Source organism: Caretta caretta, chromosome 3 (assembly GCF_965140235.1).
Source record: "Caretta caretta isolate rCarCar2 chromosome 3, rCarCar1.hap1, whole genome shotgun sequence".
NCBI classification, from domain to species: domain Eukaryota; kingdom Metazoa; phylum Chordata; order Testudines; family Cheloniidae; genus Caretta; species Caretta caretta.
In genome coordinates, this window is record NC_134208.1 from 207,871,531 (window position 1) to 207,886,460 (window position 14,930).

The 14,930-nt window shown below is 55.9% G+C and overlaps 1 protein-coding gene across 2 annotated transcripts; it reads right to left on the minus strand.

The window, feature by feature from the left end:
* Nucleotides 1-276: 276 nt before the first annotated feature.
* Nucleotides 277-14,497, minus strand: TMEM178A (transmembrane protein 178A). 2 transcript variants are annotated; one of them, XM_048842415.2, is made up of 4 exons: nt 14,006-14,497; nt 5,086-5,199; nt 3,806-3,943; nt 277-1,288 (listed from the first exon to the last, which is right to left on the minus strand). In XM_048842415.2, exons 1-4 carry the CDS (start codon nt 14,367-14,369, stop codon nt 1,047-1,049), a joined length of 858 nt encoding a protein of 285 aa, XP_048698372.1. In that variant the 5' UTR covers nt 14,370-14,497; the 3' UTR covers nt 277-1,046. The 2 variants fall into 2 exon arrangements, with proteins under 2 accessions (XP_048698372.1, XP_048698373.1); XM_048842416.2 differs by having other exon boundaries at nt 14,275-14,423.
* Nucleotides 14,498-14,930: the final 433 nt, after the last annotated feature.

Below are 14,930 nucleotides of genomic sequence, written 5' to 3' on the forward strand. Positions count from 1 at the left end.
GATATTTATACCTCTGCAGGTGGGGACAGTAGAGCTCATGAGGGGAGGGGTGGGAGCACTGGTTCAGAGTCTGGAGGCTTAAAACCTGGGAGCCAGGGCCTGCATTGCCTCTCACAGAAGTCTGGTGAGAACCAAGAGGGGCACTTGACTGGATCTGCGACTACCCTGTCACTAGAAATCCTGCTGTAATGATTCCTACTCAGGGTTAAGATGCATCAGCATCAAGAGAAAACCCAGTTCCAAGCCACTAACTTTTCTACTCAACACAACACGATGTTCATAGAGGGAGGTGTTTTACTACTGAATTGTAGTTTAACACAAAGATGCTGAAGCTTCACAACAGAGGTGACTTCCAATGATATCCGTGGGAATGGTGAATCTCTCCACACTGTGAATCTCTTAGCTATATAAGCAATAAACATTTTTTGGTTACTTATAAAGTACAAAGGGAAATAAAAACCAAGCAGGAATCTTGTTTTGACAAAGAACATTCATATGGGGTACATGGACAGAGACTGGGTCTATCTGACAGCAAAAAACAAACAACCCCCCCAAATTAAAGTTCAGAAGAAGCTGAATTGAAGTGTATTAAGTATGATCCTATGGAAAGAAAAGCATTTTTTCTGACTAAGACTCATTTGGCAATGATTTTTTTTCCTCTGATAAGTTACTTTATGTACAAACATTTGAAAAATAGAAATAGCCCTAAATTCTCATCACAGCTTTTCCTTCTCTTTTCCTGTGTGAATAGCCTCATCTCCTTTCAGACACACACATACACAGTATATTGACTGAAGCAGTTAATACCCCCACTATTCTTGTCCTTGGGAAGGTGTTTCCTCTATTTGATTTCAGTCAGCTAGGAAGCAGAACAGAACTCCTCTTGTTTCCTGACTAGTAGATTTTGAAGGATCAGGTAGGTATTTGTGCATGGAATCCTGAATGTAACTTTCCTTTCACTTTTTTCTTTGTTGTGGTAAGTCCTTGAACAATATTGTTCACCTGTCACTGAACAAGGGTAGAGAACACCATCTTCTGAGAAGCAGTCATACAGAAGAGTTTCTGGCAGACTTTAGATGAATAATCTTGGTCCTGTGAACAAATGGATAAGCAGCACAAAGACATCCTGCTGCTACTATAAATCCTAAACTGCACCATGCACAAAATATAGACCAGCTGTATCCATGTTCCACATCATTAGGAAGACTATATATGAATGCTGGTAGGCGGTTTAGATCATATGATATACTTGCTGCATAAGTGCACAGAGAAATAGTGCAAAATATTCCTGCAAACAAAACATATTCTCAGGGTTAGTAGATTTATACAGTCTGGGATAAATAAAAGAGCAAACACATCCCTGTTAAACATAGTTTTTATAAATCAAAAAACTAGGCAAAAGCTGTTTTCTTACTTGGATAGAACATGTGGTATTAATGCTGGCATTCGCAATGTTTCAAGGTCTTATCTGACTATACAAGTCTTTGAGCGCTGGCTCTGTATTTTAATTATGAACTTAATATAACTTCTTCTAGTTCCTACTTGAAAAAAGAACAGGAGAACCAGCACAGGGGGGGGACCCTTTTGTAGTGATAATCAAGATGGGCCATTTCCAACAGTCTCTTGTTGGAGTCTGTTTTTTAAGTTTTTTTTGTTGTAATATTGCGACTTTTAGGTCTGTAATCAAGAGACCAGGGAGATTGAAGTGTTCTCCAACTGGTTTTTGAATGCTGAATTGGAATTAATTTGCAAACTGGACACCATTAAATTAGGCTTGAATAAAGACTGGGAGTGGATCTGTCATTACACAAAGTAAAACTATTTCCCAATGTTTAGTTTCCCCCCCTACTGTTCCTCACACGTTCTTGTCAACTGCTGGAAATGGCCCATCTTGATTATCACTACAAAAGAGTTTTTTTGGTTTTGGTTTTGTTTTTTTTTTTCTCTCCTGCTGGTAATAGCTCACTTTAACTGATCACTCTCATTATAGTGTGTAAGATAACACCCATTGTTTCATGTTCTCTGTGTGTATATATATCTCTTCCTACTGTATTTTCCACTGCATGCATCCGATGAAGGGGATTTTAGCCCACAAAAGCTTATGCTCAAATAAATGTGTTAGTCTCTAAGGTGCCACAAGTCCTCCTGTTCTTTTTGCGGATATAGACTAACATGGCTGCTACTCTGATACTTGAAAAAACGCTCTCAGTTTTTACAAGCAGTTTAAGGTTTGTTGCAGTTGTTACCCCACAATTCTTTTAGAGCAGGCGTCTTAAGTGCCCCACCTGTGGATTCATGAGGCCTGCTTAACATATTCAGATTGGAGACTTCTCTTCATGCACTCCTTAAGACCCAGGGTTGAGAGCAGCCCCTTCACACCTCACAAGATCCATGGTGGGCTGAGGCAATAGTTTTGTATGCACTTGACAAAATCTAGTCTGTACGTGTCATTTACTCAAACATGCATCCCCAGCCAACCTTCCCCAACATAGCTCTGATGTGGAGGTCCTCGTCTCTCAGCCACTGCACACCTGTCTGCAGGAGCTCCTCTCCCTGTCCAATGTGTCCCTCCTGGCTCTGCAGCAATCTATGGGGCTAGATTTTTCAGTATGCAGTGAAATTAGCTATACACATCCAGCCACAATGAATTTTTCCTTAAGCTTGCACTTTACAAGTTTATGGAATAAAATCTATGGTGCATGCTCAGATGTGGTTTTCAGAGGTTAATAACTTGGTCAAATCAATATAAATTTCCTCCAGATCAGGGAAAATAATTGCTTCTTATTAAGGTCTTTTCCCACAATGAATTTAACCTTTCCTACCCTTTTCCATTTTTGCTAGTTACAAATGAAAGACTTTTTTTTAATAATACAAACCAAATAACACCTGCCCACCTTCACTCTGCAAAAACAGCTGAACACTTTTCCTCAAACTTCCCCAAAAAGTTCATTTTTAGGAAAAGACCAATGATGGAAAACAGTAACGTGAGGGGTGAAAGTTGCAAGAAGTTATAAATGACTGGGACAAAAATAAAATTGTTACACTGACTTAACTCTACAACTGCTGCTTTTGTTGTAATTTAGACTTCTCCTTTGTTGTTTCAAGGACAGAGTGAAGAAGAAGACATGGGGCGGGGGGAAACCTATTCACTCATCTTCCCCACTAACGTGAAGTTTAGGGATAGATTTTTGTCTTTAGACCCAGTCTTGTGCAAAAGAGGGGATGTAAACTGCACCCCTCCAGGAATAGCCCTGGCAGACTTTGTAACTCAAACACAATTTAGTCTCAGCCTCCCTCTTTGCTTTGGAAAGAAATCATTTCCCAGCAAATTATGACACTCCCCCCATGCTGTCTCAGGTTTGCTGGCTGGTAATTGAAGGCAAGGAGCCCAGGCTCTGCCCACTCTTCCTCATCCACATGCTCAAGCAGGGAAGTAAGCAATGGCACAATGCCCACTTGCCCCTGCACGCCCGGTCCTAAAGTTTGCACAGTCTATGCAAGCGCTGTAACGGAGTGCCCTTACCCCTTCTTTCTCCCAGGCACAGGTATGGAGCATGAAGGACAAACTTTTTATTCCCATTTTGGAAGAAGAAATTAAATAGTCCCTTTCTGTCTTCTTATAGTACTCAGAAAAATCTTGCCTGCTTTTTTGACATCTACCCAAATAGCTGCAGTGGAAAGTCAGTTCTAAGTGGAAAGATCAAAGGAAGGTGTTCTCTGCTGATGGATAACAAAGCACAGTCTACCAAAGAGAAACCTAATCAAGGGCTTCATTTGTAATTAGCACACAAAGATGGCACAATACCTGTCATAAGGAATAGAAGGCCTGCCACGTGCTGCGTGAGGCTTTCCTCCCAAAAGAAACTGACTGCCGCTACAATGCATCCACAGAGAAGAACAGCAGCTGCCATGCCCAGAAAACCAGCCGTGATTCTTCTTAAATCTGCTTCCATATAAGAAGTAGAGCAGAGATTAAACATCACCCTTTTGCTTAGAGCAAAAAAGAGAATGACAAGGAACTATTTACAAACCCTGTTGGCAAATGCATGTTAATGCATATTGGAAGAATCTTTCGAGCCACTCATAGGCAAAGCTGGGTTCTAAATTAATTGTAACCACTCCGTAAGATGATGTGGGCTCCACAGTGGATAGCTGACTAAACAACCTCCTCAGAGGACTAAACCCTCCTCAATGTGTAGCAATGGTTAAAAGAGCAAACAAAATGTTTAGATGTAGATGCAATGGAACAGAAACTAATACTGAAAGTGTTCTAATGTCACTACCAGCACCAATGATGTGACCTGACCTGGAATACCAGTTCTGGTCACCCTATCTAAGAGACCACAGCAGATAATACAAGTGGTTTAGAGACAGACAACAAGAAGGATTAGGGTTATGAAAAAAATTAACTTTCAAGTGAGAAGGAAAAGATTGGGACTGTTCAGACAGGAGAGGAATAAGAGGGGACTTGACAGAGGTATAGAATATAATAAGCAGTACAGAAAAATTAAACCAGGGGTTGGTTCCTATTTACCCTTTCTCATAACACAGAATGAGGGGATATCTAATGAAATTGCGAGGCAACAAATTTAAAACAGATAAAAGCAAATACATTTTTACATATTGTGCAGTTAGCCTGTAGAACTCATTGCCACAAGATATAATTTAGGCCAAGAGTCTATCAGGATTCAAAAAAAGACTGACCAATTATCTGAATAACAAGAACATCCAGAGTTACATCAGATGGGATTTAAAATAAAAAAAAAGATTTAGATGGATATAAACAGCCATGCTTCGGGGCATAAGCCAACCTGTAAAGGATAGGGGCTAGGAAGATATTTCCCTGTAGGTAGGTTATTCCATATTTGCTTACTATGGGATTTCTTACCCCTTTCTTCAAAGCGTCTGATACTGGCCCCTGGCCAGAGAGAGGTAACTGGACTAGACAGAGCCCTGGTCTGATTCAGGATGGCAAACCCTATCTACAGACCAGCATGTTGTCTTGCTTTTTCATGTGAAACACTGACAGAGTTATGGAGAATCTTGTGCATCCCCAGATGAGAGGCTGACAATTTGTGTACTTACGAAGCAGATGCCACTCATCTTGCTGGATGGTCTTGGTTAAATTGAATGGAATGTTTCGTAAGTGCATTGGCTGGGAGAAGTGGTATTTGATAGCTGTGCATCTCTGAACAATACCTTCAGGAAAGGAAGGAACAGACTTCATTAACCCACCTGCTAAAAACCAAGCAGGTTCCCCCAGAGAATACTGTGTTAAACACTGACAGCAAGGCTGTAAATTGTCTTCTAATATAATTAGTCCACAGTGCATTCTCTCCATTTGCTCTCCCCGTGCCCACAGACTACCTCGCAGCTTCTACCCTGCACTTCCAGTTCCACACCCAACACCACCTCTCCCTACAAATGGCAGAAGCTTGATGCTAGTGAGAGATGCGCAAGCTTCTCGGGCTGGGAGAGTTCACCCGCGTGTGCACATGCACACACACACGCACACATCCACCCGCTGGTCTGCATTCACCCTGGAGCCTTTTCTAAGGAGCCCTCTCCCCCCACAAGATGTTGAAGGAAATCCAGCCCCACAAGGTCCCAGGAACTTAGAAGTTCCTAAGTGATTTAGGAGCCTGTCCATTTTTTTCAGAAGAGATGTAGGCAATAAGGAGCCCTAATCTCATTGAAAGTCAATGGGATACAGACAGGACCTAGCAACCAATGACTCTTGGATAAGGACTTCCCCATCTCTCCTTAGAGAACAACAGTCCCCCAGCTTGAGATCAAAGGACTGGAGAGGTACGAAGTGGGGAGATAAGTGTTGGCTGCTGGAAGGAGTCGGGACTCACCTGGGGTCTGATGAAGGAGGTCAGACACAGAGCGAGACCTTGAATCAAGGGGTTCCTTACAGCTTGGCTGGGCTCTGGGTTAACCAGAATGACCTATGCTTTAACCTTCAGTTCTCTATACTACCCTAAAGGACTTCCTATGCTGTGTTCCAGATGACTAATAAACCCGACTGTTTGGACAACGCTGGGTGAGTGTCGCTGCAAATAATGGGCGAGGTGCATGAACCCCTGCAGAGTGGACAAGTCTCCATCAGGGATCTGTCTCAGCTGGACTTGCTGAATGAACGGAGCTCACGGTGTGAAGCAGAGGTTCTGCAGGCCCAGAGGTCCAGTCTAAGGAGGTAGTGAAGCCACATAGCTTACCCTGGAGGAAAAGGGAGACCCCTAAGGGGTCTGGCACATTGAAGGGGTTCCTCCTACAGACCAATCCAAAGCTGGGGACATAGCACCAATCCTGTGGATCTGTGATGGGTGGGAAAACACATGACGCACCCATGTCACAGTATGTAGCAGCTGCTGCTCCTCTGCGCGCTCCCCCAGCACATGTAGAGCTGTCTGGCTGTGCTCTCAGCAGAACAAATGCCTACAAGATCCGCCACTGGCGGTGTTCCCTGGCACTCCCCAAAAGGGGCTGTTGCTTTAACAGCCAATACCTGGCCCTGTACGGATAACCCCACGTTTGCTTTGCAATAAGGCAGTCTGGCTCCACTGTATGGAAGCTGAAGTGCCCAGTGTACTGCCCTGACCGGCAGCTGCATAGCTGTCCTTAGGGGCTGATGGTGCAAGGTGCTGAGCACCCTCATTGATTTCAGGTGGGGCTTGGGGTAATCAGCACTTGGCAGGATCCAGCCCTTTCCCGCTAAGCTCAATGACATTGTGACAGGTTGCATCGCATCAGTGAAAGGCTTCGTGACAGAGAAACCATGAGCAATTCTGTGGTACATGTGAGGCAAACCTGCAGCCAGACCAGGGCTGCTTACTCAGCTGCACTGAAGCATTCCGTAAGCACTCTGCAGTGACACACCCCTAGACACACTGCAGCAGCTTATCCCTGGGCAAGGCCTGGGTCAGATGTGTCTGTCTTGTCTATTTAGATGGTCAGCTCTTTGGGGGGCAGGGAATGTTTCTTCTTTGAGGGGCCCTGTGCATTTCCCACTTGTGATTCTTGTGGGCTAATGTGCCCTGGCTTCAAGTGCAAATGCCAAGAGGAGAGGGAGTCAATCCCACAGGTGTGACTGCACAGAGGGAACTCCCAAAGAACAAGATACTATTGCAATATAAATAATAATGAAACTAAACTGGTTCCATGAGGAGCTGAAAGTGAATCACCCAGGAAGGGCACTGAGTAAGAACTCTCCCCCTCCCTTGCCAAGGGCATCAGGGACAGGTCAGAGGACAGCCAGGCTACTTGGAGAGGTGCTGACTTGTAGGAAGCATGAGAGCTGGATGGAGATGGAGTCAAGGAAGGAGATGGCTGAACCCAATATGTGAACTTTGTCTCACATCCTCAGAGGCATTTAGGGGCCCAACTCCCACTGGTTTCACTGAAAGTTAGGTGCCTAAATACCCTGGAGGATCTGGAACCTTCCTTGTGAACCCTTTCTACCAGCACCTAACCAGTGCGGTGTGAAGTGACCTCAGCTTGGAGCACTGGAATTTACTATTTTCCACCCACCACAATGGTTCCCTTTCACTATGTTTTTAGTTAAGATACTTTTGGGTCTCGGACCACAGTGAATTTGCCCCAATAACAGTCTATTTTCAAAAGGAAACACTCTTCTGACCTCTAGTGAGATGCACAAGAGGAGCAAACTTGGGACACTCAGTCAAGGTGACATCCAAGAGGTACTGGCTGTGGGAGATCAGCTGGCCACATGGGATGGCAGGAACTGGGGACCAAATGTTACTGATGTCTTTTTAGTTTAATTTACTATTAAAACAGATTAAACCCTTTTTAACTAAAAGGAGACAGCATATGGAAAATAAAGGGATGCAAGGTTGTGATCTGAATTTAACTATGCTGCAAAGGTGTTTTTTCTGAAGTGGTAAGCAACTGTAAATGCATTTGTTACTAACATACTTAATATGAGTCTCAGGAAAGAGGCCTATGCCTGAGAGAGCGGTGATGTTTATGGAAAGGAAAAAGTTACCTGTCTGCAGACACAATGATTATGTGTTTAGATTAGTGTTCATCTCTATGGGAATATCTATAAAAGGTCCTCTCATGCTAGTCAGGAATTAACGGGATGGACACACCAGTGTAAGACTGGAGAGAGAGAGGCAATGCAGGGCCTTTGTGATTTCTCTCATTGTACATATTAATATATGAAAGATACTCTCTGGGACATTTTGAGATGCATCCTCAGCTGGTGTAAATCTTCATATTTGCACTGAAGTCAATGGAGGGATGCCAATTTACACAAGCGGAGCAGCTGGCCCTTGGACTTTAATCAGAAGTCAAGAATGTTGGCTGCAGAGAACAAATGCCATTTTGGGTATAAACAGAGGCATGGGGAATGGGTTATGAGCAGGGCTGGCCCTGAAAATACAACATCCATCCCAGGGAAGGTATTTGCATGTGCTCTAGGGTGCAGCTGACTCCAAATCCAAAATGTTATTCCTTAAGGCACAAGCAATTAAATGTCACAATGAGTCTGCTGATCATGAGCATAAGAACACTTAAAGCAATATCTATTTTTGCATTTCTCTACTAATTTGCAAGTGTATTACTTGGCTTAAGATGGTATGAAATGCAGCACTCACATGTGCATCTTCATTGCCATAATGCAAGCTATTTACCTTATTCTCAGGCCAATCTGGTAAACGAAATTTTGTGTCTTCAGAGGCACACCTTTGAAATGTTTAATTAAGTTACAGATATTTTGTGCAACATTCACTCCACCTAATGTTAACAATATAACTAACTACCCTATTCCTCTAATCAAGTGGCTAAAGAAGAGAAAGTGATGTCTGCTCACCCTTTTGAGCATGAAATAGTGTATTACACATTATTTGTTGGTGTAATTAAAAGGTTTATAATACTTATATAATATCAGAGTTAAATATTAGGAAAAAACAAAACAACTAACCAAACAAACAAAAACCCTGCATTAAGTCAATATGTGTAGTTTGAAAATGTTTAATCTATTGATGCAACATAAAAGAAACATATTATCTTTGTTCCCCAATATGTACTAAAGAAGAACATTAGCCCATATGTATGTGACATAAGGCTTGGCTGTTCTACAAAGGTCTAATTTAACAGATGACAATGAAGGGAGGAAGCAGAAAAGTCACATCTCAGATTGGGGTGACAAATGATGCAAATGTTTCTTGACTATTCCTTTTAATTTCTGAAGAGAGAGAAGTGTTATTATCTGGGCTATATTTGTTTTTTTCACTTAGGAGGAACAGAGGTTCTACTAGATGACCAGCGCATATTTTTACACAAAGAGGAGATGTACAGGAGGCCTGTTGAAGGCTGCTTCAGGTACACAGAGAAGTAACAAAAAATGGCCTGCTTAATATTAGGCAACATACGCTTAGACGTACACAGCAGCCTAACTGTGGGAGCAGTAGAAGAGTAGCTACTGTAACTGTAGGCCAGCTACTCCTGCACATAAAGCACTGGCAGCCAATCCCAAAGGAGGGTGGGTGCTGAGGGCCCTGCCGAAAGGGCCAGAGAACACCCCAGGGTGCATGTGGATTGGTGGGTAAGAGGGTGCACAGTTAAGAGGTGCATAATCCACAGTAGCCGTTCATAGGGGATGTGGGAGCATGGTGCATTAAAGGTGCACAGTGCCAATGCATTCCTAGGTCAGGGGATACATGGTGTTTGGGCAGGGGAATCTTGGATGCACACAGTGCCTGGGCACTGAAGGCACTGGGGGTGTATAGTACCTATGCACTGGGAGTCCATGGTGTACTAAGGGTGCATAATTCACATGCATTTGGAGCGCAGGGGTCCGCGTGGGGGGTTGGTCTTGGGGGGGGTGCAAGGCGCGCGGGGGGTGACCGTGGGGGGGGGGGTGCAAGGCGCACGCTGGCCGCGCAGGGGGTGGTCTGGGGGTGTGTGCAAGGCGCACGCTGGGCACGCCGGGGGTAGAGTCGGGGGTGCAAGGTGCACAGTGGCCGCGCAGCGAGTAGTGTTGGAGGGGGGTGCAAAGCGCGCAGGGGGCCGTGCAGGGGGGGTGCAAGGCGCGCAGGGGGAGGTGCAAGGCGCGTAGAGGGGTGCATGGCGCACAGTGGGATGCAAGGTGCGCGGGGGGGGTGAAAGGCGTGCAGGGGGCCAAGCAGGGGGGGTGCAAGGCGCGCGGGGGGAGGTGCAAGGCGCGTAGAGGGGTGCATGGCGCACGGTGGGATGCAAGGTGCGCGGGGGGGGTGAAAGGCGCGCAGGGGGGTGCAAGGCGTGCAGGGGGCCACGCCGGGGGGGTGCATTTTGCGCAGGGGGCCTCGCGGGGGGGGGTGCATGGCGCACGGGGGGTGCAAGGAGCGCAGAGGCCGTGCAGGAGAGGGTGCATGGCACGCGCGGGGGGGTGCAAGTCGCGCGGGGGACCGCGTGGGGGGGTGCAAGGCGCGCAGGGGACCGCGCAGGGGGAGGTGCAAGGCGCGCAGGGAACCGCGCGGGGGGTGCAAGGAGCGCAGGGGGCCGCGCGGGGGGGTGCAAGGCGCGCAGGGGGCCATGCGGGGGGGGGGTGCAAGGCACGCAGGGGGCCGCGCGGGGGGGGGTGCAAGGCGCGCAGGGGGCCGCGCGGGGGGGTGCATGGCTCGTGCCGGGGGGGGTGCAAGGCGCGCAGGGGGCCGCGCGGGGGGGGTGCAAGGCGCGCAGGGGACCGCGCGGGGGGGGGTGCAAGGCGCGCAGGGGACCGCGCGGGGGGGGGTGCAAGGCGCGCAGGGGACCGCGCGGGGGGGGGAGCAAGGCGCGCAGGGGGCCGCGCGGGGGGGGTGCAAGGCGCGCAGGGGACCGCGCGGGTGGGTTGCAAAGCGCGCAGGGGACCACGCGGGGGGGTGCAAGGCGCGCAGGGGACCGCGCGGGGGGGGTGCAAGGCGCGCAGGGGACCGCGCGGGGGGGGAGCAAGGCGCGCAGGGGGCCGCGCGGGGGGGGGAGCAAGGCGCGCAGGGGGCCGCGCGGGGGAGGGTGCAAGGCGCGCAGGGGGCCGTGCAGGGGGGGTGAAAGGCGCGCGGGGGGAGGTGCAAGGCGCGCAGAGGGGTGCATGGCGCACGGTGGGATGCAAGGTGCGCGGGGGGGGGTGCAAGCTGCGCAGGGGGGGTGCAAGGCGCGCGGGGGGAGGTGCAAGGCGCGTAGAGGGGTGCATGGCGCACGGTGGGATGCAAGGTGCGCGGGGGGGGTGAAAGGCGCGCAGGGGGCCAAGCAGGGGGGGTGCAAGGCGCGCGGGGGGAGGTGCAAGGCGCGTAGAGGGGTGCATGGCGCACGGTGGGATGCAAGGTGCGCGGGGGGGGTGAAAGGCACGCAGGGGGGTGCAAGGCGTGCAGGGGGCTACGCCGGGGGGGTGCATTTTGCGCAGGGGGCCTCGCGGGGGGGGTGCATGGCGCACGGGGGGTGCAAGGAGCGCAGAGGCCGTGCAGGAGAGGGTGCATGGCACGCGCGGGGCGGTGCAAGGCGCGCGGGGGACCGCGCGGGGGGGTGCAAGGCGCGCGGGGGACCGCGCGGGGGGGGGTTGCAAAGCGCGCAGGGGACCGCGCGGGGGGGTGCAAGGCGCGCAGGGGACCGCGCGGGGGGGGGTGCAAGGCGCGCAGGGGGCCGCGCGGGGGGGTGCATGGCTTGTGCCGGGGGGGGTGCAAGGCGCGCAGGGGGCCGCGCGGGGGGGTGCATGGCTCGTGCCGGGGGGGGTGCAAGGCGCGCAGGGGGCCGCGCGGGGGGGGTGCAAGGCGCGCAGGGGACCGCGCGGGGGGGTGCAAGGCGCGCAGGGGACCGCGCGGGGGGGGGGAGCAAGGCGCGCGGGGGACCGCGCGGGGGGGGTTGCAAAGCGCGCAGGGGACCACGCAGGGGGGGTGCAAGGCGCGCGGGGGACCGCGCGGGGGGGTGCAAGGCGCGCAGGGGACCGCGCGGGGGGGTGCAAGGCGTGCAGGGGGCCGCGCGGGGGGAACAAGGCGCGCAGGGGGTCGCGCGGGGGGGTGCATGGCTCGCGCGGGGGGGGTGCAAGGCGCGCGGGGGACCGCGCGGGGGGGGTTGCAAAGCGCGCAGGGGACCGCGCGGGGGGGTGCAAGGCGCGCAGGGGGCCGCGCTGGGGGGGAGCAAGGCGCGCAGGGGACCGCGCTGGGGGGGGAGCAAGGCGCGCGGTGGGGGGGTGCAAGGCGCGCAGGGGACCGCGCGGGGAGGGTGCAAGGCGCGCAGGGGACCGCGCTGGGGGGGGAGCAAGGCGCGCGGTGGGGGGGTGCAAGGCGCGCAGGGGGCCGCGCGGGGGGGGTGCAAGGCGCGCAGGGGACCGCGCTGGGGGGGGGAGCAAGGCGCGCGGGGGGGGTTGCAAAGCGCGCAGGGGGCCGCGCGGGGGGGGTGCAAGGCGCGCAGGGGACCGCGCTGGGGGGGGGAGCAAGGCGCGCGGGGGGGGTTGCAAAGCGCGCAGGGGGCCGCGCGGGGGGGGTGCAAGGCGCGCAGGGGACCGCGCTGGGGGGGGGAGCAAGGCGCGCGGGGGGGGTTGCAAAGCGCGCAGGGGGCCGCGCGGGGGTGCAAGGCGCGCAGGGGACCGCGCTGGGGGGGGGCAAGGCGCGCGGGGGGGGTTGCAAAGCGCGCAGGGGGCCGCGCGGGGGGGGTGCAAGGCGCGCAGGGGACCGCGCTGGGGGGGGGAGCAAGGCGCGCGGGGGGGGTTGCAAAGCGCGCAGGGGGCCGCGCGGGGGTGCAAGGCGCGCAGGGGACCGCGCTGGGGGGGGGGCAAGGCGCGCGGGGGGGGTTGCAAAGCGCGCAGGGGGCCGCGCGGGGGGGGTGCAAGGCGCGCAGGGGACCGCGCTGGGGGGGGGAGCAAGGCGCGCGGGGGGGGGTTGCAAAGCGCGCAGGGGGCCGCGCGGGGGGGGTGCAAGGCGCGCAGGGGACCGCGCGGGGTGGGGGAGCAAGGCGCGCAGGGGACCGCGCTGGGGGGGGAGCAAGGAGCGCGGTGGGGGGGTGCAAGGCGCGCAGGGGGCCGCGCGGGGGGGTGCAAGGCGCGCAGGGGACCGCGCTGGGGGGGGAGCAAGGAGCGCAGGGGACCGCGCTGGGGGGGGAGCAAGGCGCGCGGTGGGGGGGTGCAAGGCGCGCAGGGGGCCGCGCGGGGGGGGTGCAAGGCGCGCAGGGGACCGCGCTGGGGGGGGGAGCAAGGCGCGCGGTGGGGGGGGTGCAAGGCGCGCAGGGGGCCGCGCGGGGGGGTGCAAGGCGCGCAGGGGGCCGCGCTGGGGGGGGAGCAAGGCGCGCAGGGGACCGCGCTGGGGGGGGAGCAAGGCGCGCGGTGGGGGGGTGCAAGGCGCGCAGGGGGCCGCGCGGGGGGGGTGCAAGGCGCGCAGGGGACCGCGCTGGGGGGGGGAGCAAGGCGCGCGGGGGGGGGTTGCAAAGCGCGCAGGGGGCCGCGCGGGGGGGGTGCAAGGCGCGCAGGGGGCCGCGCGGGGGGGGTGCAAGGCGCGCAGGGGACCGCGCTGGGGGGGGGAGCAAGGCGCGCGGTGGGGGGGGGTGCAAGGCGCGCAGGGGGCCGCGCGGGGGGGTGCAAGGCGCGCAGGGGGCCGCGCTGGGGGGGGAGCAAGGCGCGCAGGGGACCGCGCTGGGGGGGGAGCAAGGCGCGCGGTGGGGGGGTGCAAGGCGCGCAGGGGGCCGCGCGGGGGGGGTGCAAGGCGCGCAGGGGACCGCGCTGGGGGGGGGAGCAAGGCGCGCGGGGGGGGTTGCAAAGCGCGCAGGGGGCCGCGCGGGGGGGGTGCAAGGCGTGCAGGGGGCCGCGCGGGGGGAACAAGGCGCGCAGGGGGTCGCGCGGGGGGGTGCATGGCTCGCGCGGGGGGGGTGCAAGGCGCGCGGGGGGGGTTGCAAAGCGCGCAGGGGGCCGCGCGGGGGGGGGTGCAAGGCGCGCAGGGGACCGCGCGGGGTGGGGGAGCAAGGCGCGCAGGGGGCCGCGCGGGGGGGAGCAAGGCGCGCGGTGGGGGGGTGCCCGCTGCCCCGTGCCGCGCTCCCTGACCTCTCTCCACCAGGCTGTCCAGGTCCGGGTCGACGCCCAGGGAGTAGCATTTCCTCCACAGGCCGGCGTAGCTGGCGAAGAGCGGGCGGGCGCAGCCGGACTGCAGCACGCCCAGCCCCGGCAGCGCCGGGGGGCGGCGAGCGGGCTCGGGGCCGGGGGGCGGCCCGGCGCGGCGGGGGCCGCGGCGGCGCAGGGGCAGGGGCAGCAGGCGGGGGCGCTGGGCGCGGCGCTCGCAGCCGGCGCGGTGCCGCCGGGGGTCGGTCTCGTACCAGTGGTCGGTGAGGAGGGCGGTGAGCAGCAGCCCCAGGGCGCACAGGCTGAGGCACAGGCTGAGCGCGCTGACCAGCGCCCGCCTCCGCCCCATGGCTCCGGCCCCCGGCCCGCTGCCCTCACGCCGCCGGGCGCCCGCCGCCACAGCCCGGCCACATGCCGGCTGCAGCACAAAGGACAGCGGCGCCGCCGCCCCGCCCCGCCGCGCCGCCGCCAGGGGGATCCCGGCCGCTCCCTCCCAGCCCGGCTCCGCCCCGCGCCCGCCCCCCGCGGCCGGCCCCTGCCCGGAGCCCTCACGGGACCGCCCCGGTTCCCGCGCTCTGCGGCCCGGGGATCCGGGGCCAGCCCCCCTCCCGCCGTGGGCGTGTGAAGAGCGGAGTCACAGGGTGCCCCCCCCCCCCGTGGGCGTGTGAGGGTTGAAGTCATAGGGTCGCTCCTGTGAGGGTGTGAGGGGGGAGTCATAGGGTCGCCCCTGTGAGGGTGTGAGGGGGGAGTCATAGGGTCGCCCCTGTGAGGGTGTGAGGGTTGAAGTCATAGGGTCGCCCCTGTGAGGGTGTGAGGGGGGAGTCATAGGGTTCCCCTTGTGAGGGTGTGAGGGTTGAAGTCATAGGGTCGCCCCTGTGAGGGTGTGAGGGTTGAAGTCATAGGGTCGCCC

Bases quoted from the DNA above. Each gene is read 5' to 3' on its own strand.
- TMEM178A (XM_048842415.2), bottom strand. From the start codon at position 14,369: ATGGGGCGGAGGCGGGCGCTGGTCAGCGCGCTCAGCCTGTGCCTCAGC. The intron at 3,944-5,085 runs GTAAGTACACAA...ATATGGAAGCAG, and splicing joins AGATGAGTGGCATCTGCTTC to ATTTAAGAAGAATCACGGCT. The intron at 1,289-3,805 runs GTATTGTGCCAT...TTTTGTTTGCAG, and splicing joins CCTTCTATTCCTTATGACAG to GAATATTTTGCACTATTTCT.